Source organism: Cicer arietinum, chromosome 8 (assembly GCF_000331145.2).
Source record: "Cicer arietinum cultivar CDC Frontier isolate Library 1 chromosome 8, Cicar.CDCFrontier_v2.0, whole genome shotgun sequence".
Classification (NCBI taxonomy): domain Eukaryota; kingdom Viridiplantae; phylum Streptophyta; class Magnoliopsida; order Fabales; family Fabaceae; genus Cicer; species Cicer arietinum.
This window is the reverse complement of record NC_021167.2, coordinates 4,075,719-4,099,789: the sequence shown is the minus strand read 5'-3', so window position 1 is coordinate 4,099,789 and position 24,071 is coordinate 4,075,719. Positions and strand designations below refer to the sequence as shown.

The 24,071-nt window shown below is 34.3% G+C and overlaps 3 protein-coding genes across 9 annotated transcripts; 1 reads left to right on the top strand and 2 right to left on the bottom strand.

Moving 5' to 3' along the window:
- Positions 1–6: 6 nt before the first annotated feature.
- LOC101488705 (DNA polymerase alpha catalytic subunit) lies at positions 7–11,665 on the top strand. Its single transcript, XM_004511859.4, has 31 exons — positions 7–1,215; positions 1,810–1,980; positions 2,125–2,208; positions 2,324–2,398; positions 2,529–2,593; positions 2,887–2,977; positions 3,087–3,281; positions 4,288–4,451; positions 4,608–4,722; positions 5,177–5,356; positions 5,438–5,551; positions 6,085–6,204; positions 6,296–6,619; positions 6,715–6,807; positions 7,055–7,173; positions 7,263–7,335; positions 7,440–7,496; positions 7,608–7,700; positions 8,145–8,267; positions 8,342–8,439; positions 8,520–8,565; positions 8,940–9,053; positions 9,154–9,237; positions 9,369–9,482; positions 9,570–9,659; positions 9,754–9,830; positions 10,070–10,286; positions 10,474–10,527; positions 10,612–10,731; positions 10,850–10,924; positions 11,153–11,665. The coding sequence occupies exons 1-31, from the start codon at positions 109–111 to the stop codon at positions 11,297–11,299; spliced, it is 4,599 nt and encodes a 1,532-aa protein (XP_004511916.1). The 5' UTR covers positions 7–108; the 3' UTR covers positions 11,300–11,665.
- Positions 11,666–11,698: 33 nt separating this feature from the next.
- Positions 11,699–18,390, bottom strand: LOC101489041 (nicotinate phosphoribosyltransferase 2-like). Of its 4 annotated transcripts, XM_073364277.1 has the most exons (16): positions 18,281–18,390; positions 17,912–18,101; positions 17,631–17,778; positions 16,505–16,624; positions 16,258–16,392; positions 16,106–16,167; positions 15,336–15,411; positions 14,942–15,043; positions 14,200–14,316; positions 13,733–13,791; positions 13,381–13,555; positions 12,994–13,128; positions 12,799–12,897; positions 12,370–12,478; positions 12,106–12,218; positions 11,699–12,031 (listed from the first exon to the last, which is right to left on the bottom strand). In XM_073364277.1, the coding sequence occupies exons 2-16, from the start codon at positions 18,061–18,063 to the stop codon at positions 11,954–11,956; spliced, it is 1,680 nt and encodes a 559-aa protein (XP_073220378.1). In that variant the 5' UTR covers positions 18,064–18,101; positions 18,281–18,390; the 3' UTR covers positions 11,699–11,953. The 4 variants fall into 4 exon arrangements, with proteins under 4 accessions (XP_073220378.1, XP_004511917.1, XP_012574518.1 ...); XM_004511860.4 differs by lacking the exon at positions 18,281–18,390 and having other exon boundaries at positions 17,912–18,228; XM_012719064.3 differs by lacking the exons at positions 17,912–18,101; positions 18,281–18,390 and having other exon boundaries at positions 17,704–17,769.
- A 1,773-nt stretch (positions 18,391–20,163) lies between these two features.
- On the bottom strand, positions 20,164–23,649 carry LOC101515727 (transcription factor SPATULA). Of its 4 annotated transcripts, none has more exons than XM_073364081.1 (8): positions 23,282–23,649; positions 22,822–22,926; positions 22,681–22,746; positions 22,513–22,578; positions 20,981–21,289; positions 20,803–20,884; positions 20,597–20,720; positions 20,164–20,491 (listed from the first exon to the last, which is right to left on the bottom strand). In XM_073364081.1, exons 1-8 carry the CDS (start codon positions 23,507–23,509, stop codon positions 20,458–20,460), a joined length of 1,014 nt encoding a protein of 337 aa, XP_073220182.1. In that variant the 5' UTR covers positions 23,510–23,649; the 3' UTR covers positions 20,164–20,457. The 4 variants fall into 4 exon arrangements, with proteins under 4 accessions (XP_073220182.1, XP_012574448.1, XP_073220183.1 ...); XM_012718994.3 differs by having other exon boundaries at positions 20,625–20,720; XM_073364082.1 differs by having other exon boundaries at positions 20,356–20,491; positions 20,581–20,720.
- Positions 23,650–24,071: the final 422 nt, after the last annotated feature.

The following is a 24,071-nucleotide window of genomic DNA, read 5'->3' as shown; positions in this document are numbered from 1 at the left end:
CAAAAACTGGACGGTTTCCCGCGTTGTGCTTAAAAAACCCCTAGCGCCGCATTGTCGATCGTTTTCTCATTTTCAGACTATCAACACATCACTGACACTTACACTCAAATGGCGGATGAAGATGGTTCAAGCAGGAAGCGAAGAGCAGCCAGAGGACCTGAATCCAATGCCCGCAGCCAAGCATTAGAGCGTCTCAAAGCTCGCCTCTCCGGCGGCCGCCGATCCGACGGTGCCGCACCTCAAATCAGGTTAGAAAACCCTATCTACGACACAATCCCCGAAGAAGAGTACAACGCTCTAGTCGCCAAGCGACGCGATCAAGCGCGCTCATTCATCGTCGACGATGACGGCCTCGGTTACGGCGATGAAGGCGAAGAAGAGGATTGGTCCAAAGCAGGATTCAATCTCTCCTCCGACGAATCTGACGGCGAATCGGAGAAACCTAAAAAGAAAAAAGAACCTTCTCAGAATAAACGTCCTTCTTCTTCTGCTTCTTCGCTATCAGCTGCTGCTGCTATGATGGGACCGCAGAGGCTTTCGTCTATGTTCACTTCCGCGGTTTTCAAGAAAAACAGAGACGATAAGGTCAGCGAACGTATCGTTGATGATGTACTCGCGGAATTTGCACCGGATGAGTCTGATAGACTCAGTCGTAGAAAAGTGCAACCGAATTCGTCTTCTATTAAACCCTCTGCTGAATCTGTACGAGTTGCTTCTTCGCACCAAAAGTTTGCTATTGCAAAAGTTGATGCTGAATCTGTTAGGGTTAATAAAGATAATGAATCTAACTTAGGGTTAGAGAAAAACTGTGAAGTAGAATTGAATGGAAGCTTAGAAAATGGTGATGCAGAAATGGTGGTAGAACCTAATGACTGTCCTTCTCCAAGTAATGGGGATTTAGTTGAGGAGAAAGTGGTGAAAGATGTTGAAATGGAAGCGAAACCGGTAGAGAAAAAGGAGGGTTTTATTTTGAATGCGAAAATCTCAGAAGAGGTGGTGGACCCAAAATTGTGTGCTACTGCTGGTTGGCAGGCAGCGAGGAGTGGTGCTGGTGTTGGAGGGGAGGTGAACGTTGCTGGTCCAAAGGATGCTTTGCTTAATCAACAACATTCTGAGTTCAATTTGGAGCCAGAAGGATCCCTTCCTTTCTACATAATAGATGCTTATGAAGAGTATTATGGAGCTAATATGGGTACTCTTTATTTGTTTGGGAAGGTAATTTTGTGGCTTTGGATCTTCATGTTTCCCTTGTTACTATTTAAATTTTCTGTTAATTTTTTAAATTTGAACTAGCAAGTAGCAATTTCAGTTTTTAAGTTCCTATATCATTATAATTTTTGTTGATTCCCTTGAGAAGATTGACATTTTATGACCTCCTCAACTATTTGTTGCTCTCTTTTTGTGTTTTGACTACTGTAAATACGTTACAGAAGTCTTTAATGTTTCTTAGATGTCTGCTCTAAAGTGTACAAGATTTTATTTTTCCCATTCACATGTTTTCATCTATTATATGGTGTTTCTAGTACTCATCCCTAGCGAGCACAAAGTATAATTGAAGTAAGTACCTTTTTGTTCATAATGATGCATTATACTGCATGTGGTTTTATTCACCTATAAGATGTTAGTTTTATGGGGCCAAGGTCTCATCAACATGGCTAATTGTCAAGTCATATTGTAAAGTTGAATTTTGTAGCTTTTTTTTGGGCTTGGCCAACAGAACGTGAAACTGTCAGTTACTGATTTCTGCCAGTTAGTGTAACTTGAATAAGGAGAATGACTTTGACTATTTGTATTCTTGCTGATAATTAGGTCAAAACAGGGAATTTGTATCAGAGTTGCTGTATTGTTGTGAAGAACATGCAGAGGTGTGTCTATGCAATTCCATGTCGTCCTTTGCATTCCATTGAAGAGATGATAGAGCTTGAGAAAGATGTCCAAGAGTCTCGAATTTCTCCTGCAGATTTCTGTAAAAAGCTGCAAGTAAGTTCTTACTTTGTGGACATCTTTGTATAAATGTATATAATTTTTGTTCTTATTTTATGTTAGTTTGGATTTCTTATCTGGTTTTCTGTTGGCCTGGAGTTGATAAAGTATATTTTGTCCCACTTCTCATTAAAATTTTAGGATGCCACATCTGATATAAAGAATGAGATAGCTAAACATCTGGTGGATCTGGGCGTTTCTTCCTTTAGCATGGCACCTGTCAAGGTTTGCTGATTAATAATTCTGATGCTTTGAACGCATAACAAAGTTATGTGATGGCTCTTGGCTACATAAATTTTTTTGCTAGTCTTTTTATTTGACTTCATGCTCATTTTTGCAGAGGAAATATGCATTTGAACGACTTGACATTCCTTCAGGTGAAAATTATGTGGTGAAAATAAATTATCCATTCAAGGTACACTGTTAAATCTATTAACATTCTTAGTTTACATTTAAAATGTCAAAAGTATGTCTTCATTATTTTCTCGGGAGTTTATTACATGTGTGTAATTTGTTTCAATGTTTACAATATTTAACCATTGCAGGATCCAGCACTTCCAGTAGACCTCAGAGGAGAAAGTTTCTGTGCTCTTCTTGGAGCTCGAAGCAGGTATTTCCATCCTGTGTTTTTTGGTTATTATTAACATATGCAACACAAAGGGAGATTATTGAATCAGCCTTTCTGATACTTAGGAACTCAAATCATTTTCGGATGTGTTTATTTTGTCTGTGTCATGGTACTTCAAAAATCTGTTCCACTGAAGCATTTTTGTTCAGTAATTCGAGCTTTCCATAATGCCTTGTTGGTGCTACAATCTTAAACTTGTGTTGAAAAGTGTCCTTCAAACTGAACAATAGTTTATGTTAGAAAAACAGATGAACTGACTATATCCCCAACTGCAGTGCACTCGAGCTATTTCTGGTTAAAAGGAAGATTAAGGGGCCTTCATGGCTACAAGTTTCAAACTTTTCTACCTGCTCAGCTTCCCAAAGGGTGAGATTTTAATACGGACATTTACTATAAGTAACATGTATGATATAGTTTTTTATTCTATATACAGGCCTCATTTTTTTTTAATCTTAGAAGCTTGATTTGCTTACAGGTAAGCTGGTGCAAATTTGAAGTGACTGTTGACTCTCCCAAAGACATCAGGGTTTCTTCTTCATCTTCCTCAAAAATCACTCGCGAGATTCCTTCTGTGGTTGTCACGGCGATAAACTTGAAAACCACCATAAATGAAAAACAGAACATAAATGAAATTGTATCTGCATCTGTTGTCTGTTGCAATATGGTCAAGGTTATTTAGACTTCTTTTATTGCTGTTTAGATTTCTTTTATCACTGTGATTTTGTTACACATCACATATTTTGTCATGAGCTTGAAGTGCATTGATATATGCACATGCATACTAGGGCTTCTGAATACAAACATATTTATATGCAAATATACTTTTTAGGAAGGCTTGATTTACTGTCAATATGCTTGCTGAGTTTTTCATGGCTGGCAAAATTATCATTGCCTTGCCACTCTTATATGTTAGATATTTGTTTTCACATATAAGAATACTGAGAGCTACATACATACATTTCAAGCTCAGATTGTCCAAGATTTGGTACATTTTGAATGGTAGTGATGCATACTTGGTGAATGAACTACCAAACCGGTGCTCACTAACAGCTTTTACATATAGATTTACTTTTTTAAAATCCATAAGCTTTAATTCAGTTAATGCTGTTATTGATGCATATGGGTGTTCAAAATGGGTACCTTTGAGTGAACTTAATATCATGTTCTCTTGTTGTAACATGAATTTATGCCAATACCAAGCTTGAAGCTCCAGGCAATTATACTCAGTTTCATGTGTTTAAATATTCAGGCTGATGTAGTATTGTTAGTTGTATGGTAACATTCAACAAACCAGAAGAATACAAATTGAATTATCTCTTTTGAACCTTTCACAATTAGTTGGACTTTATGATGATTTCATATAAACTAAATTCTTAATAATCTAGCATACTTCTGCTTACAAAATCAGATAATTGGCATGACTGTGTTTGTGGATAATCATCTGAGCAGATACAATAGGCATTAGGCTGACTTTTTCTTTGTATTCCATGAAGCTTAAAATAAATTGAAACTTTAACATAATACTTGTTAATATTCTGTGTAAATATGTTTGCTTGCCTCCTTGACAGCGTGAATATTATTAACTTTAAATATATGTACTGGTTTTTCTATACTATATAAGTTGTCATTAAGGTGGAAATTTGATCGGCAGTAACCTTTCCTGTTTGACTTTTTAGATTGACACTCCGATGCTGGCTTCAGAGTGGAAGAAACCTGGAATGCTGACCCATTTTACTGTTATTCGCAAACTTGATGGGAATATATTTCCAATGGGATTCAATAAGGAGGTTACAGACAGAAACATAAAAGCTGGGTCACATGTTCTGTGTGTTGAAAGCAGGTGGAGACTTTAAAAGATTTGTAGATAATTTGAGCATTTTACTTTAAGCACGACCACTTGTCATCCTCTGAGTTTGAATATTAAGTTGTCAAGAAATAGCAAGGTTTTTCTTATGCTTACTTCCAGGATTGATCTATTTATTTACTTTGTTTTCAGTGAAAGAGCTTTGTTAAATCGTCTAATGTTAGAATTACACAAGCTAGATAGTGATGTTCTTGTTGGACATAATATTTCTGGATTCGACCTGGATGTTCTTCTCCACAGATCTCAGGTAGGAATGTGGCTGCTACTCTGAAACATTTTCTTGTCCAAATATGTGACCTTTTCCCATTGAATAGAAATTAACCGAATCTTTTCTTTCGGTTTATAGCGTTTCTCATTATTCTTTGTTTTCAAATGGATGCTATCTTGATGATAAACAATTGGTTCAAATTGTTTGGACTATGCGCCATAAAGTAGTATGAAAATCATGTAAGACCAAAGTTATGTTGTTAGAGGTAGCTAGTTGAAAATGCATCTTCAGACAATTATTTAATAAGTATTACACAATTCATATGGAAGACTGAGTTTGTGCCTGACTTTTTAAGCTCCACACTTTCAAGCTTTATCTTGAAATTCTTATTCCAAATACAGTTGTTCATTTTCTTTTCATCATATATTCAACTTGCATTTAACACTACGAAGGAGATGCTACACCTAAAGCACAAAACAAAAAACTTGTGCAGGCTTGCAGAGTACCAAGCAGCATGTGGTCTAAACTGGGTCGTCTCAACCGTTCTACGATGCCTAAGCTCGAGAGAAGAAGCAAAACGTTTGGTTTTGGAGCTGATCCTGCTATCATGTCTTGTGTAGCTGGTCGGCTTCTTTGTGATACATATTTGTGTTCCCGTGACTTATTAAAGGAGGTAAAATATTTGTTGAGGAGTCTTGCCAAGCAGGAATTTTGGTTTTTATTTCTTACTAACTATCTTCATTGTTTCTTCCAGGTTAGCTATTCTTTAACTCACCTAGCAAAAACACAGCTGAACCAATCTCGGAAGGAAGTTGCGCCACATGATGTTCCAAAAATGTTCCAAGCTGCAAAATCCCTGATGGAGCTAGTAGGTGCCACTGTCCCTGAACAGTTTTTTCTTTCCTTTTTTTTTATCAAAAAATTGTTGAGGAGCTATTTGAGGTGCTCATTGTGTGGTTAAATATGGGTTGCTTTTTCCAATGATAAGTATTTCATTGAAATGGATTTTTTTTTTCATTTCTGATTTTCTGCACCACAAAAAACCTAAATACATTATGCAATACTGTTGTTAACACTATTTTCTCTGGCTTCGTATTGTTGATGTTAGCTGTAGCCTAAAACTTTATAATGCTTGTGGGCCAACTATTTGAGTTGTTGAAACATCAAAGTGATTAGTGTTGGAAGTAGTTTGTAGTTGTACTACTGGAGTATCTAATAACTATAATGAACAATGCAGAGTCTAAGTTGATTAAGTTAAGGGATCTTCTCAACTAATTGTTTTGAAATATTTGTGTGGACCAAGCAACTTACATCTTCCATTCGACATACTTGATTGATCGAACATGTTAATTATATTACATGCTTCTATCCTGGTTGTCATAGTATTCTTGATTTGGTCAGATTGAATATGGTGAAACGGATGCATGGTTGGCTATGGAACTCATGTTTTATTTGAGTGTTCTTCCTCTCACACGCCAGTTGACTAATATAAGTGGCAATCTGTGGGGTAAAACTCTTCAGGTGAGCTCTTGCAGAGTTTATTTGCTCGCTTAATTTGGTATTGTACACGACGCAGCAGTCATATCCCCTCATTTAATGTTTTCTATTTCAGGGTGCCCGGGCGCAGAGGGTGGAGTATCTTTTGTTGCATGAGTTTCATAAAAAGAAATATATTGTTCCAGACAAGTTTTCTAATTACGCAAAAGAAACAAAATTGACGAAACGAAGAGTAACTCATGGTGTCGATGATGGCAACTTTGATGACACAGATATTAATGATGCAAACTATCATAATGATGCTTCTGAAAGTGATCATAAGAAAAGCAAAAAGGCTGCTTCCTATGCTGGAGGACTGGTTTTAGAGCCAAAGAAGGGTCTATACGACAAATATATATTACTTCTGGACTTCAACAGTCTATACCCTTCCATCATTCAGGTTGATAATATTCTCTTCTGGTTTTGGGATCACTTTCACTCTCCTTTACATTGTCTATTTTACTTCTATTTGCAACTTACTTAACTGCATTGCAGGAATATAATATTTGCTTCACAACTGTTGAAAGATCTTCAGATGGATCTTTTCCTCGTCTGCCATCTAGTAAAACAATTGGAGTCTTGCCAGAGGTAAAAATGCACAGATACGGTGTTATCGTATTTGATTGCGCAGCTTTCACACAACTTGTCTTTTTTTTTCCTGGTACATGGAAGTTGTATTGATTATCAAGGTCCAGTTGCATATGAGTTAGCGATGGATTTATGCTAAAATATATTCTGTTTTGTGTTTGAAAATGATATTTTGATATTTACATTTGAATTAGCGACTGCAGAGATTAGATGCTTATGAATTCTTTTTATTTGTTTGTTGTGCTAGTTGCTGAAAAAGCTGGTTAAATGGAGGAGAGACGTAAAGACATGGATGAAGACTGCATCTGGTCTTAAACTTCAGCAACTGGACATTCAGCAGCAAGCACTGAAGCTTACTGCAAACAGGTTTATCTTGGTTTTTCCTAGCCTCTTCTAGTTTAGAGTGCCCAAAACTGACATTTTGCTTTTCTGCATTCAAAAAATGTATGGTGCAGTATGTACGGATGCCTGGGATTTTCCAATTCAAGATTTTATGCGAAGCCACTGGCTGAGCTCATAACCCTACAAGTAAGAACGATATGCTGGCTTATTCAGCAAAACCAATGATTACCAAACTCTCAATGTAGTCTTAGACACATGCATTTTCACTTACATGTCTGATGGTCATACAGGGAAGGGAGATACTGCAAAGCACAGTTGATCTCGTTCAAAATAACTTGAATTTAGAGGTTATTTCTACTGCACTGCTTCTTGAAGTATTGTAGGATTTTATTATGTATTTGAATCATTTGGTTTGACTGGTTGAGGTATTAGCTCTTAATTATTGTACCGTCTTACAGGTGATCTATGGTGATACTGATTCAATAATGGTTTACAGTGGGCTAGATGATATTGCAAAAGCAACTTCAATAGCTAAGAAAGTTATTCATGAGGTAAGATTTGACCATTAGCTGTGTGAAGTTCCTTTGAACCTATACGATGAACTCGTGGTAATTGGGTTGATGTTTACCTCACCTTTCCGGTTATCTTTAGCAACATTGTATGTTAGAGCTACAGTTGTCCAGCCTTGTTATCCCCCCATTAAATGAAATGTATTAAGTGTTTTTTTTTCTTCTGGATTTAAAACTTTATAGAGCATTTGAATTTTGAAGTTTAAAATGTTTGTATTTCCTGTTTCCTGTCATTAACAAGTTTTCTTATGCAATGTAAATTTGGAACGGCTGCAATGAGGTCTTACCGTGTTGTTTTGCACTATTTTCTATTACTGATAATTTTGGCACGTTTGCATGTTTCAAATATGTGACTTTCTGATTGTAGCTTTTGTTTTTGATCTAATGCTGTTGTGATCTGTGATTTTTGCTTTAATTTGTCATTAGGTCAATAAGAAATATAGGTGCTTAGAAATTGATCTCGATGGTGTGTACAAGAGGATGCTACTTCTCAAGAAAAAGAAATATGCAGCTGTAAAGGTGCAGGTTAAAGATGGCACCCCATATGAGGTATGATTATCTTATTATTTTGCATTATCAAACATTTTAGAAAAACATGTCAGTGTGATTAACATATGGCGCAGGTTATTGAACGCAAAGGTCTTGATATTGTCCGCCGTGACTGGAGCTTATTAGCGAAAGATTTAGGAGACTTTTGCCTGACTCAAATTTTGTCGGGAGGGTATGTTACTATTTCACAATATATTTTACCCATGTATCTGATTCTGATAACTTAATATCATCATGGCTTCCATCTTACAGGTCATGTGAAGATGTTATCGAATCAATTCACAACTCTCTGATGAAGGTAAATTGTGATGTCTTGCAGTTTCAGACACTTTCTTATAATAAAAACCTACCATTTAATTGGAAAATTTAGAAGGAAGACGCTTCTTGGAGTTTTGGGCTCTCTAGTCTGTACACCTTGCTGAAGAGTCAAATGCTATAGCAGGGTGGTTTGTCACCCAAAATGCCTTTTGATACATATCCAGATTTGGTTGAATTTATCATTAGTGGATGACACAGTGTTCTTTTTATTGGTCTAATCTAATTAATTATTAATCATTGGAGTTTATTGGAGATTTTGTTTAAGTAGAATTCCTGCTACCTTTTCACGTTTCATAAAATTGGAGTATGAGGTTTATTTCTCCTGCCAACCATTGAATGTTAGTTTTAATACAGGTGCAAGAAGAAATGAGGAACGGACAAGTACCATTGGAAAAATATGTCATCACAAAGACATTAACTAAACCACCCGAAGCATATCCTGATGCCAAAAACCAGCCACATGTTCTTGTGAGTACAAACTATTTTAATTTTCCTTAAAACGATCTGATCTATGTTTTCTTTTGCTCTGGTCTACTCAATTCTGAGGATGCCTTTCTTAATCTTACAGGTGGCACAAAGATTGAAGCAACAAGGTTACACCTCTGGCTGCTCTGTTGGTGATACAATCCCTTATATAATTTGCTACGAGCAGGTTTGTCATTTAGTGATCTCGATCGGAGGCCAACTGGGATAACTTTGATTTATGTTTGATTTGGGTATTTGAAGTTTTGGTCAAACACAGTTTTTGCTTCTTTGTATTTTATTACTGTGTTCTTTGAGTAGGGTGGTAGTTCAGGCAGTGCAACGGGAATTGCTCAACGTGCCAGACATCCTGATGAACTAAAACGGGAACAGGAGACATGGCTAATTGACATTGATTACTATTTGTCACAACAGGTGCCTTATACTTTAGTACCTAATTTTAATATTAGCAATGATTACCGGAGTACTGTACTCATTGAGGATTTTCTTTTCCCCGTGCAGATTCATCCTGTGGTATCACGTCTTTGTGCATCAATTCAGGGCACAAGCCCTGAAAGACTGGCTGATTGTTTAGGGCTTGACACATCAAAGGTAAAACTTCTTGGTTTATCTCAGCATTCAGAGGCAGGTTATTTATTTTAATAATTTTTTTGTATCAACTGTTCTTTTGCATTGGCATTTACAGTTTCAACATAAATCAAGTGAAGCTTCAAGTGATGATCCTACAAGCTCACTCTTGTTTGCTGGTGATGATGAGGAGAGGTACATCTTGTTTCTAAAGTTTCAGTTAATTGTTACGATGTTTATTTGGAGATGGGACTTTCTTCTTACTGGCCCATTACTGTCTAGCAATTTTTTGCAGGGATACAAATTACAGTAGTTGTAAATTCTGATTTGAAGTTTTGAGCTTTATTTTGTCTATGTTTGTCCGGATTCATTTGGAAATGGGCTTCTCTAGCCGTAAATAATTAATCGATTGGATGTGATAAAATTAAATGCAGGTACCAAGGATGTGAGTCGTTGGTCTTGTCATGCCCCAGCTGCTCTGTTTCATTTGACTGCCCACCTGTGTTTAAATCTATTTGTTTGTTGGGAAATGAAAAGCCAGCCAGCTCAGGTGTGGAGGAATCTGACTACAATTTCTGGCGCAAGCTGTGCTGTCCCAAATGCTTTGAAAATGGTGTTGGCAGAATTTCCCCTGCAATGATAGCCAATCAGGTATCATTAATTTAAGATTATGGCTTCTCCATGAATGTGTTGTTCAACTGCCATTTCAGCTTAGAAGGGTTTTCCGCTGATTTCAGATTATGTATCATACAAGATTATCAATGATATTTAATAACATTTTTGTTTTGATTTAGTATAGAATATTCTCCTCGATCATCTGCTTGTTACTTCATTTCAGGTCAAACGGCAAGCAGAGAAGTTTGTTTTAATGTATTATAGAGGTTCACTAATGGTAAGTCACCTCTCTAAAGTATATTGTGAATATGAATAGCCTGCACAATTAGATGTTGATGTGCTCAGCTGATTTTGCATCCAGTGTGATGATGAAACTTGTAAGCATACAACGCGGAGTGTCAGTTTTCGTTTGGTTGGGGATTCTGAGAGAGGAACTGTATGTCCAAGTTATCCTCGCTGCAACGGGCATCTTAACAGAAAGGTTTCACTCCATGAACCCGTTGAATATGAACAGTTTTTCATACATGTGATTTATAATAATGAAATTTCAATGCTTTGGCTTTTTGAATTTATTAACTAAATATTTGTTTCAATTTCAGTACACTGAAGCAGACTTGTACAAGCAGCTCTCATATTTTTGCCATGTGTTTGATACTGTTTGTTGTATAGAAAAGGTATGTAACTAAAGGATGCGAGGACAGGCTTAATGGAGATAATTTTTTAAAAGCCGAGGCAAACCAGTTAAATGTTAAAGATATTTTGTTAATAATGTTATCTAAGTCTAATAAATGAAAAGATATTTTATTAATAATGTTATCTAAGTCTAATAAATGAAAATCAACTGATTACTAGTTTGATTAATCACCAATTATTTTTGCTGGTTCGTGTTTTTATTACTCCAGATGGAAGCAAAGTCTAGGATACCGATAGAGAAGGAGTTGATCAAACTTAGGCCCGTGGTTGATCCTGCTGCATCAACAATACAGAAAATCAGAGACCGTTGTGCCTTTGGGTGGGTGAAGCTGCAGGACCTGGTTGTTACAATTTAATTTCCAGTTCGATGCCAAATTCGGTGTATATTAGTCCAGATGCTCGCGAGTCCACACCAGCAAGGGGGGTGTAAGCGGAATCGTGGCCTTATTATGAAGACTATGAAGTGTTACCATCATCATCCTTGGTTGATTTAAGTAGAAATGGTTTGTTCTATATCGTGGTCTATAGAACAATACATAAATTTGTAAATATGTTTATCTAAACTGTGGTTTACTTACTGGTTAGTTTATTGGTTAGTTTAAGAAGTAAAACCTGTAAAATTAGTTGATATAAATTAAGTTGTTACAAATTACATAGTTGTTGGCTCAACACCATCTTGTAAGTACTCATATATGTAAATCAAGTTTAAAATTCTTGACTCATTTTCTGCATCATGAGAGTAAAACTATTAGATCTGCTACATCTGCTTTGAAAATTAGTTATATAATAATATTACATGTAGCCAAAATACAAAATTGCAAAGAAGGCAATTCCCCGAAGGGCCAAGTTAGTTTTGTGCCCAATTCTTGAAAGAATAATCAATACTCCAATATACAGAAGCATATAATTTAAACATTTTGAAAACATGTATTATGTACTCTGACTGTACTAAACTTCTATTGCATTCCTTTTAGCCCAATCATAAAAGGCATGCTATTTTATCTCCTTTGTTACTGCAGCTCCCCAACAGGTGCCTCATTGAGCCACAAGAAATGAATGAAGTCGTATAACTTTGCACTGACACTAACCTGGCCAAAGTTTGAAGCAGAAGTATTAAAAAATGTTGAAAGTGAAAGTTATATAATAATTTAAAGCGACAGACCTTGTATGGAGTTGGATTAAGTCTCCTCATGTGGTCACGTCGCATTTGTTCAAGTTGCTTGATGCATCGGTCTCTTATGTCTTTTAAAGGTGGTAAGGTTTCTTGCTTTTTATCTTCAGTAAATAAATAGCAAGTAATTAAAGAGAATACGTTTTTACTGTCAAAAGCTGCATTTACTAGAAATAGAATTTCTGATAAATGTAAATTACATTAAGCTTCTGTTTATCTCTATGTTTGTCAATTACAGTATATACTAGTTTTTACCTGAACTCCCAGCACAGTAACATCTTAGAAGCTCCTCAACATGCTGTGGCACTACATATGCTCTCTTAGACTCTTGAAAGGGGTGACGACACAATATTCTTTCTCCCACCTACAATATTAAAAAAAAGTTAAAAAAATATATGCATACATTTAAAAGGATTTGATTTCAGAAAAAATCCAATTGACAATAATTGATTGAAAAAGTAATGGTTAAATTTAAAATTCAAAAATAAAATAGTAGTTTATGGATACAATTCCTTTTAAAGTCACTCTTGGTGTAGAGATAAATCCGGTGATTAAATTACACTAATGTGACTCCTATGTTAGGGACTTAGGGTAATGGTAACTGACCAACCTAATGGAAATTATCGTGGATTAAATCTATTATGGCTGTTCGAAGAGGGTCACATAAATGAAGTCAAAAGCTACCTTTGGAGGGGGTTCATTTTCCCCGGTGATTATGTCTACCAAGGGATAAGTTTCTTTCCCGTACAATCTATAAATTCGCTTCTTACAAGGAATAGAGACCTGAAAAACAGAGAAAAGAACAAAAAGATAGAAAATATTATAAATTTATAATTAAATGCCAATAGATGATTCCATTAGTGTTAGCTGTGTTCAAACCTTTGAGACATCTTCAGAAAGTTTGATACGGGGCTGATTGTTTATCTCAACCAGCTTGAAAACAACACCTAAAGCTGCTTGTGCATAACATGTAACCAAGTATGTCCCAATTCCATAGGCATCCACCTCATGACCCTGCAGGGTAATATGCAATCCAATAAAAAAAGAAAGAGGATATTATGAGAAGCTAAATGCAACGCTCAATGAGAAACTAAACAATCAAAAGCAGAATCCATAATTCAATCAATTAAGGCACACATTCATCCTTATGAATACAAAATTGAAGAGAAGAGACCACAAATTGTCGGGACATCACTCACTTGCATTGTGAATTTCATGAACCAATTGGAAAAAAGTGATAAGTTTCAGTTTTGAAATAAAACTTACCTGTTTATTTAAAGCATCTAATGTTTCCTCATTAAGGTCATTACTAGCTGTGATACTCATCTTCCCGAAATAGGACAATTCATATTCCTTCTCTATGGAACAAAATAACTTTCTAGTCTCGCAAGACAAATATGCAAGGTCACCAGAGTCCAGTCTAATGCCAACTGCTTTGTATCTGCACAGGTAAAGGCTTCTCAACATAAGAAACATTCAGCATAAAAAAAAGGCGTCCCACAAAGACAGCTAAGAATATGCGTAAAAAATAAACAATTTTAGCAATCATCGAAGCAACTAACAGGAGCAAAATAAGAAAGCAAGTGATGCTGGTAAACACAAAAACATCTTGACCTACCCTAAATCACTGAGAGCTAATGCAACTGCACAGAAGTTAGGAATTCCACTTCTTATGACCTGTCAGCAGATGCAAATGTGATTAAATACAGAAATAGCTAAAGTTTGGATAAGCAAGTTGTATAGTTAGTTTGGATAAACTTATCAAGACGTAAGAAATATTAAACAAATCTTGCAATGAATTGTTGAAGTAAGGTTTCTTGTATAAGTTGCAATTATCTTCAGCGTCTTAAATTTTTAAAAAGATTTCTTTTAATTTCTCCATATATATGCATGTTTATAATTGAGAACTTTCTATAAGTGAAGTACCATTAATTTATTTTAATTGAGAAGCTCCCATAAGCTAGAAGCTAAGCTAATCTGAGCCTAACCCACAACTATTGGACATTACAGGTTATAGTGATGCCAAGATTATATGTTGTCTATTGTAAGAAATATAAAGTAACTAATATAATATTAAGGACTTACATCATAAGTGTCTACAAGGGCAAGAAAGTTATCAGGAAATGCCAATGCATATGATGTGAATGCTGCCAACTCACTTTGATTGGTCTCAGAAAAAATGCCACGGAATGAGTTTGACCACTGCATAGTGGAAAACACAGATCATACACCGACAAATCCACTTTGATCTTGTAAGAGTACAAAACATTATGCAATAAGAATGGTCACAGGGTAAGAAATTGAGGAGTATAACAAGGGATGTAATAGATCTAAAAGGGATAAACAATATAATGATACCTAATCAATAACAAAATTCAACTTCATAAATGTAGTAAACTACACAACAATCATAACTTGATAACTATGTGAGTTCCAAGTTACTAAAAAGTAAAATCCTTATACGGCCCTAATTTGTTTAAAAACATCCTAATAGCCCCAAAAATACTTAATCCAAAATAACAATAAATTCCCATATACCTAATAGTAATAATCCTTGTATGTTGTATTCATATTATTTAATATCTTGCTATTCATTTTATATCTTGCTATTCATAAACTGAGGCTTCCGTATTTGATGATATGATAATCCTAATAGGTAATATCATTAATAACTCGATAGAATATCATTGTTGTCACTTTTAGGTGGTGATACTAGTAACTGCTATCAGGATGACATCAAACTAAATCCCTCTCATCCCCCAAAATAATTCAGCTAAGAACCACACAAAAAATATCATTACGGATTTAACGGCCTATATCCTGTCACCTTAATTTTGTTCAGCCATTTTTGAACCAAACTAACAAAATCTTCACATGTACTTGAACCATCTTTTGTACGCAGTGCTTTGTCTGCAATCTCATCAAAGCTCTGCAGGACAGACAAGGTACACATAAAAGTAAGCAAACGAAGTATAACAGAAAATGAATCAAATCATAATAAAGCAGAACAACACGGATAATAGAAATCAAATCATATAAGAATATGACTAAAAAATATTCTAGACTGAAGTTTTATTATTATAGTAAGAGGGAATATACCTCGTCATTTTAAAGTTTTCATTTGGGAATATACCAAATGAAATGACAAGAAAAATTCATTGGAATTATCTTCATATACATCATCTATGTCAAAAAATTAAATGAAATGGTTGCACACCCACCATATATGAGCTTACGAAGGCATGGGAATGAGTGCCGCGAAGGGGAATCCCAAATAACCTTCCTGCTGCAACATTGCTGGTGGTGTGCCACATGAAAACAAAACGTTAAAGGATGTCATGGTGATTTGATAATTATGACAATAGAAATGCTGATATATTTATCAAGATGAGTTGACAATCAATGTTTGAACCTTACTCTTCATCCTAGCATTCAGTTTGCCTGTTCTCTAATTACTTTTTCAAATCCGGAGTTCCGTAATTTCTTGCAACGGAACACATTAATACATATGACTGAATATTGGTAAGAGATATTAATTGCTCATAATGAATTTATTTATATCCTACCATATTCTAAATTATGTGATCCCGGTTTTACTAGAAATTTTTGAAGTAAACCCTAAAGAATCTAGATTTTTGGAAGCACTTTTAGCCTGACTTAATTACAAAGTACAAACTAGTATCCACAGTGATGTAATAGAAGAGCACAGTTTACGTGCCATGATGCCAAAATCATGCCCTGCCATTTTAAATTGACGGTTACTAAGTATTCTTGAATCTTCGTAAGGTATTAAAATAACTCTGTTAAAAATATTTTAATCAAAACCAATCCTGACACTGACACTGCAGTATATCGGCATTATAAAAGTTAGTCCGCAAAAAAATCTCAAGCACATAACTGCTAGATATACACATAATATTAACATGTCCTGATTGTCCTCTTATTTCCGTGCCAAACAAGCTAGAATTGAAAGTTGTTTAATAGATAATACCTTGTCGCATCAAAGCCTCCAATATAACAGTATTTTGATGCACTTACTCCCCCATCAGGTCCCTGCACTAAAATAATATTCATTTGATGAATATTGAGAAAGGAATATCTTTCAAAATTAACTCACCGTTTTTTTCAGTTAGACATAGTAACCTGAGCCCTTCTTAGACCAAACTCAAGTAAAGTTTTAGATTTCCCAGCAACAAAACGGTGCCTGGCAGCATTAGTAGTAACTAATGATGCAAAATTAATTAGATTGACAAAGGGTGTTTCCAGCAATTGAACAACCTGAATAATAGAAATGTTGATTTAACGTAAGAGGTGGTAAGTCCTCAAGATAAATAGGAGTAAAAGTTGAAAGTGTATGAACTAACAGTATTTAATGGAAGCAAGTACTCACGGCAACTGGACCTTCAATTCTCAACAGGGGTACCTTAGGAAAAACAACAGTTCCTTCGGGAATAGCATACACCTCAACATCGGAACAGTCAATTCCTCTAAGATAGTCAAAGAAACCATCCTGTGATTTAAATTTGATCAATAGTTACCTAAGTCAAATTATACTTTGAAGCGATAATCTCTAATAAAAATATGACAGCCGCATCAAACTGTGCAAAAATCACATTAAACAATATCACCCGTCATATTTTGGCTCCCATCTATTTGTAAAGAAAAATAACAGTGTTAAAACATAAAGCACACAAAAGTTTCACAGATAGAAGCACACAATAGTATTATAACATAAAGTACACAATAGCAACTGACAACTTAAAACACAGAAACGTAAAAGAAAAACCAATAGTGATGCATGCTTGAGGAGTACAAAAACTACAAAAGAAGCTTCTACGTTCAAGGTAGCCAACAAGCTTATCTAGTAGTTACTGTTAAGGGCTGCAGGAAAAGAAAAAAAAAAATTAGATTTGAGCCTATCTTAGCAAGGTTGCATGTTTTTTATAAGAGAAATGATATTTTGACACAAAATTGACATAAAAAATCTACAAAAAATAGTTGGTTAACGCAATTCAAATACGTGGTTAATTACGTTAAGTAGATTGTTAGTGAAAAAAACAGGTGTCGGTATCCACTTATCATGATTAACCACAAATTCTAGGTGCTTAAATCTACGGTAACTGAACATCTGAAAATCGTGCTTAAATACGTTAAAATTTGTGGTTAAGTGAACGGCTAATGGGTTTTGCCGTTTATTATATTCATTAGCATCCATACAACGTAATTCACTACCTATTTGAACTTTGTTAACCAACTATTGTGGTCGATTTTTTGTTCGGTTTTTCAGGCAAAATATCATAACTCTTCATATATTTATATCTACGTCACTCTTGTTTCAATCTCCTATGTAACAACTATAATCTTACTACACATGCTGTTTTCACATTACATCTAACATGTTGTTATTTGAAAATTTCTACAGACTTTAATTCAATTCTTTGTAGAGTTTAAATCACCCTTCCCAACACATAATGAAACAACAAAATCACGAAAAATTGAGAATATGATTTACCTACCTCACATGAAGCAGGTAAATTTTGCTTAATAAAATGAATCTCATCCTCAGATAGCTTGTAATTAGAAATGAACCTCACACATTCTTCTAAACCAGCGAAGACAGTATATTCCCCTCCAAAAGGATTCTTCCGAAAATACAAATCAAACCTGAAACGTCATTATTATAAACCGAATCTTATACTACATATCAAAATTTACATAATAGATTAAAACATTATTAGAATTGAATAATAATAATAATAATTGAATGATTATATTTTGATTTGGATGAATAACTTACACGGCACGTTCTTGATGTTTGTTAGCTTTCCAGTATGCGTAAGCCATTGTGAATTGATAGTGATCTGTCAGAAGAGGCGTTACCATTGGATTTGTGGGACCAGATACGCCACGACCTGAATTTTTCTTTTTCTTTGAACCATTTTCATCCATTTTTGGGTTTCGTCTTATTCTTTCTTCAAACTACACTGCTATTGTTATAAGAAACAAAGTTTCAAAGTTAGAATAATGCGTGAGGATCACGCGCTTATAAGCAGAGGAACTTAAGAGGTAACCGTTTTAATGAAAAATTATTTTATTTTATTTTATCCATATAGAGAAAAAAAGTTCATAGCAAAAAAAAGGGTGAAGAACACAACGAAGAACTAACCGAAACAAAAAAGAGAAAAAAACACGGAAGGGATTGGGATGTGACAATGATTGTACTTTTTGTTAGACTATTATTCTCTGGAATGTAACTTTTTGTGGTATAACTTTTCAAATAACTTTTGTGTTTTAATCAACTTTTCTAGTAACTCTGTTTTAAGTAGTAGTTTAATACTTCCTCCTTTCATTTAAGATTTTAACAAAAATACAATAATTAAAATGAAATAAGATATTTTATTAAACTGTTCATTTTAATTATTAACGGATTTATTATTATTATTAATAGTATTAAACTATAATTGCGTATATAATAATCATTCAATGATAATATAAAGAATAATAATTAAAATTATATTAAAAATTGTGAATAATATTTATTTTAAGACAAATATTTTTTTAATAAGTTCATTGTGAGGCGGAGAGTAACATTTTCACTTTATTGTTTATTAGTTATAAGTTTGTTTATATTTGTTTAAACTTAGTTGAGTTTGTCAATAAATGTTAGGAGTTATTTACTTTGTATATAGTTCTTCATTTGTAATCATTTGTCATCTTTTGTTAAATCAATGAATGAGATTATTAAAAAAAAATTGTTTTACTCATTTTATATTACTTGTCAATATATCATGTATGTTATTATATTCCGTAGGGACTTGTCATTTTCGTTAATTTGTCACACAATAGGTCTAGTGTCAAACTTTTTAACTCAACACAATGCGGTGCTACCGCTGCCATATACAACTTAAATTTTGTGCACCGAAATAGAAATGATTGAAAGTTGAAGTTATGTGATCAAATGAATAAAACACTACAAGTGGTCGACCTCAAAGAACACTTGACATGTTTTGTCGGTTGATCGAAAAATGTCGACTAGAGTGAATTTTATTAAAATATAAAAGAAGTTATTCGAAAAAGAAGAATCGATGATGTAAGGCACAAAACCATTAACATATAGACCAATACAAGTGAATAGTAGATACGGTTGTGTGGACGAAATAGACAAACAACATTTGTATATCAATACACAATTGCTAGTGGGATTCATTGAAATTTAAACTAATTAGATAATAATGTATTCTAAAGTGTGTTGTTAGCCTAATTCTATTAGAAAATTTTCATACTCGTAGTCGTTCGTATTTTTGCTATTTTCATATGCGCCTTCAATTTCCGAATCCATGATCAAGAGTTAATAGAAGAGTCGAATGTATCATCTTGTTCTTAATTAACCAGAAGTAACTTTATTTGGGTACATGCTCCATCTATACATAAATGTCTGACACTTGAGGATTAAGATGGAAGCGTATCTACTAATATCTTGAGTTAAATTTTGAGGCAAGTTGATCATCAAAGTGTTAAATCTCCATTCATTATATATCATTAATCTTGTGTTCAGTATCGTCAATGACAACAAAGTCTACAATAGAGTATAAAAGGCCAAACTTGGTTCACCAAAATGAACCATTTCTTGAGCCAATTCTCATTCTATAACCTTTTTTGAGAAGAACCTCTTTAGCTTTGATAACATAATTCCTGAAACAAGATCGTGTCATCTTTTGCTCTTCAAAAAACATTTTTTTTTCTTTTCATCATCTTTGTGGTTTAACATCTTAACCGTGTATACCAATTTTCCTAAAAGAGATGTGTTTAATTTCTTCTCTTGCCTTCCTTATTCCAAATACACCAAAACTTTTTTTGGCTCATTAGATGGTAAGTTGTTTCATGTTAGATGTTGTTCACATGAAAAATAAAATGTAAAACACAAATTTCGATTACAAAAAACCAAACATCATTATACATAGATCGATTTTTTCAAAAATAAATTATAATTGATCGATCAAAAGCCAAGGGGCATACACGGTTAATGAATTTTATATGAACTAACTCATAGGCAATAAAACATTATCCTAAGTTGAAATCATCATAGAAGGTTTTAGTACTACAGTCCTTATATACCCAGTACAACAATTAATAGTTATCATCATGTCTACATACATTATAGATAATTTATCAACTCGAGAAGCTGTGAATAATTCATCTCCCAAGTCAGGTAGGCCAAAGGCTTGTTACCACTTACCAAATCCACAATGCTTAAGGGATTCCTATTGGTATGTTGAAACTAAAATTAAAAAAAGTATTGGAACCATGACAAACTTCAAAAATCCAATTTTTTCCGTCTTCTAGTTACCCATTGCAACCACTTTTCCTTGTCTGCAATCTGGAGAAAAGCTTTTTCAAAACATATTATCTTGCATGCAAGAAGATTCATTGTACATAAGATATTTGTCATGCATCATATTCATATACCATTTATCTACTTAACTGTGATGTAAGTATAATGTTGGGCTCACTATTTCTCATGATCGCTTCTGACTGATCTCGCACGGCAATACATGTTTGCAAAGAATTGTTAGCTGTGGTCGAGCCTGATTCGAATTCTTTGACAACTGTGGTTGTGTACAAGTTCATGAGATTGTTGTATAAGAATGGGATAGTTACATTGAATTCTAAAACTAGAAACACGCGCACCTTGAGAACCACCTATTAGATTGGTAGCAGAATGGATTGCATTCGATTGCTGGTACTGCAGCATGTCTTCACCGTGTATTGGCTTAACAAATCAAAGGAAAACATGTAACAATGATTACCATTATACTTTCAAAATGAAATTAAATAAATGATATTCCAATCCAAGATATTGTCTTACCACTGAAGATCGTTTGAGAGGTCTTTTTTGTGTTGGGATTCGGGACTCGACCCCGAAAGAAGTTTCTGTGTTGTTAATATATGAAGGGTAGGACATTGATGGCTGACTTGGCAATGTGGTTTTGTTAGGTAGATTGGATCCATAAAGCAAAGGATTCTCTTGGGGAAGAGGCAGAGTAGATGTCATGTTTAAAGGGGTAGACCTGTTCCCGTCACACAACTCCATACTCATCTGAGACAACGTCAGAGGCTGCAAGCCTTCGGGATAGCACATCGGATGCAAATTCAATCCATTTCTCAATGAAAGCATCTGAAATATCATCATCATCATTAAGATCACATACAATTCGGGACTAAGCTACCTTCAAGAGCCGATTCTATCTAACAGCACCAATTTTCAAAGTATATTACTAATGAACAAGACTATTTGGAAACTTTATTACTATGCTGTCCTTGTATATCATAAATTCATAATGACAAGATTTAGATTAATTTTATAACCAAGAATTAATTAATTAATTAGTATTTATACAAATTCAGCAAGGTAATTTTCATTTAAGCTAAGTAACTTAAAGCATACCATGTTAGTTGCAATGAACTGTTATGCATTTTAAACCAACAAAAATATCAGAATCATTCTCAACAATAAGGCAACAACTTTCCAATTTGTTTGCTTGGAAAATGACAAACATGTCAAGTTCTATTCCACTAATTATTTTATGTAGTTATTATGCACTAAAGACATCTTCATTAAAACTCAATATACATTAACAGTTTCAACAACACCCGAGACTTGCATATATATGCAATCATCAATAACAAAAGAACTGCTAGTGAATTCACTGGGTTTCATATTAGCAAAGATAGACATAATAACCCTTCAAATGCTGGCATTCCTCTCGACCATAAAATTTTGAATTGTAAACAATATTAATATTGACTGTAGTATTGTTGTGATCTTTATCATAAATGGTAGCAGTTCACACATTCAAGTAGAATACTATTTACATCATGGTTCAAGACAACAGTTCTAACTAGGTTTTTTCAAAGTTTCAATTACAGTTCAGTTTCCCAATAGTCAGTTAGTGAGAAGACAAAAAGGATAAACTTGCAAACAACGGCCATCTCCATCCAGGTGCTTGTCTATTAAGAATTGGTGCTTAATTAGCACCTTGGATTGGAGTACAGTCAAGATAAGAACCACACGCTTATATAAACACCAGTTTCTTGTCTCGAATTGTGGGCCATTGTGTGTTGTGATTGATGAAATACAAATATGTGAAATTATTAATGGGACTCATTTAGTAAATTTATTTATGTTGATAAGTTGGAGAGTAGATTATAAAGTGAAAATGAGTGTAAGGGTGGGACCTATTTAAAATTTGAAAAATGAAGATGCTAGGTTGGAGATGGCCCAACAACTTCATGTGAATTCTAATATATTCTATATGAAGTTGAAGTTAATGATAAAATGAAGGTCACAGGCTCCCCACCCACATAGGACAAGGTGCAGTACATAAGAGAGATGCAAACCTGTACTTGGAGTTGAAGCTGTTTAAGGTATTCAATAGCTTCATCTAACATTGAAGCCTTATCAGTCTGCCACATACATGGAAACAAACAATACACTACAGTAAGAATAATTTTCATGAATGAAAAAACACAAACCCTTTTAAACAAAGGTTAAAGAAACTTGTGCACCTTGTTGGAATTTGGAATTAGATTCTGTAAAGCCTTCATTTTCTCATTGATCCTACTCCTTCTTCTCTGCTCAACAGAAAAATCCACAACTAAATTTACACAAACACACAAATAAAATAAAATCAACAAAAATCCACAAACCTTTTCAGACAAATTATGAACTTCTGCTGCTCTGCTTCTTTTAGAAGAACTTCTAGAAGCAACATGCTTTGTTGGAAGTTCTTCAGTCAATGCTTCAACACCCTCCTACATTAAGAAATTGTGAAAAAAAAAAAAAAGTTTTGAACCCCCAAATCAAAGCAAGAAAACGACAAATTGATCCGAATCAAAAGTTAAATTCTTTTTAGGGCACAACAAAATCTCAGTTAACAAGCAGAGAGTCAGACACATAGCCAAAATACATATACAAACAATAAATTATTGCTTGCATTAAAAACTAAGAAGCTCAGTGTCATTATTATGACAGTAACAAATTTATCTACAAGAAAGAAAAAATAGAAACTAGTACTACAAAGAAATGTATATATCTTAATAATTATTAAAAGGCCTTAAAAAAAAGGTTAAAACTTGGAAGAGTAAAAGTAGTAGTTAAGAATAGTACCTCGCTTTCACAGTCATAGTCATCAGTGTCGTTTCCACCAAGAGAAGATGAAGAGAGATTGAAATGAAGGGGTGAGATGTTCCCATCTTGGAGAGGCATGGAGTTGTGTGGTTGAGAAGAAGAAGAGGAAGATGATGAACGGAGGAGAATTTGATGGAGAAAAAGGGAGATTTCGTCTTGAGAGGAAGAGATATTGTTATTATTATTGTTATTATCATTGTCTCCCATTTCTTTCTCTCTCTCTCTCTCTCTCTATATGTGTCTTGGTGAGGGTGGCGAATAATAATAATAATAATAATAATAATAATGAGAGTGAGGGAGTGAGTGTTGTTTATAGTTGAGAGTTACGATAAAGTTAGTTGCAGAGAAGAAAGTATTGGTTGGATTAGTTAGCGTGCGGTGCGGTGTTTTGTTGTTGTGATGAACATGAATGAAGGAAGAGGGAGTATAGTAATGCAAGTAATAGTAATAGTAATAGTTAGGAATGGGAAGAGAAGGACATGGTATGGAGAAAGGATTTGTGTGGGGGTTTTGGATCACAATCATTTCACGCTACCTATTTACTACTACTACTACCACTCACATCCACGCGCCACATCCCATTACATTCCTCTAAATTCTTCTATTCTCCAAATTAAATATCACAAATATTCTCATCCAAAATAATACTATATTCATTTATTTAAATATGTAAAATATATAAATATAATATAAATTTAAAACCATAGATGAATCGTAACAAACTCACATCATTTAGATTAATAGTACAAAACGACAATATATTTATAAC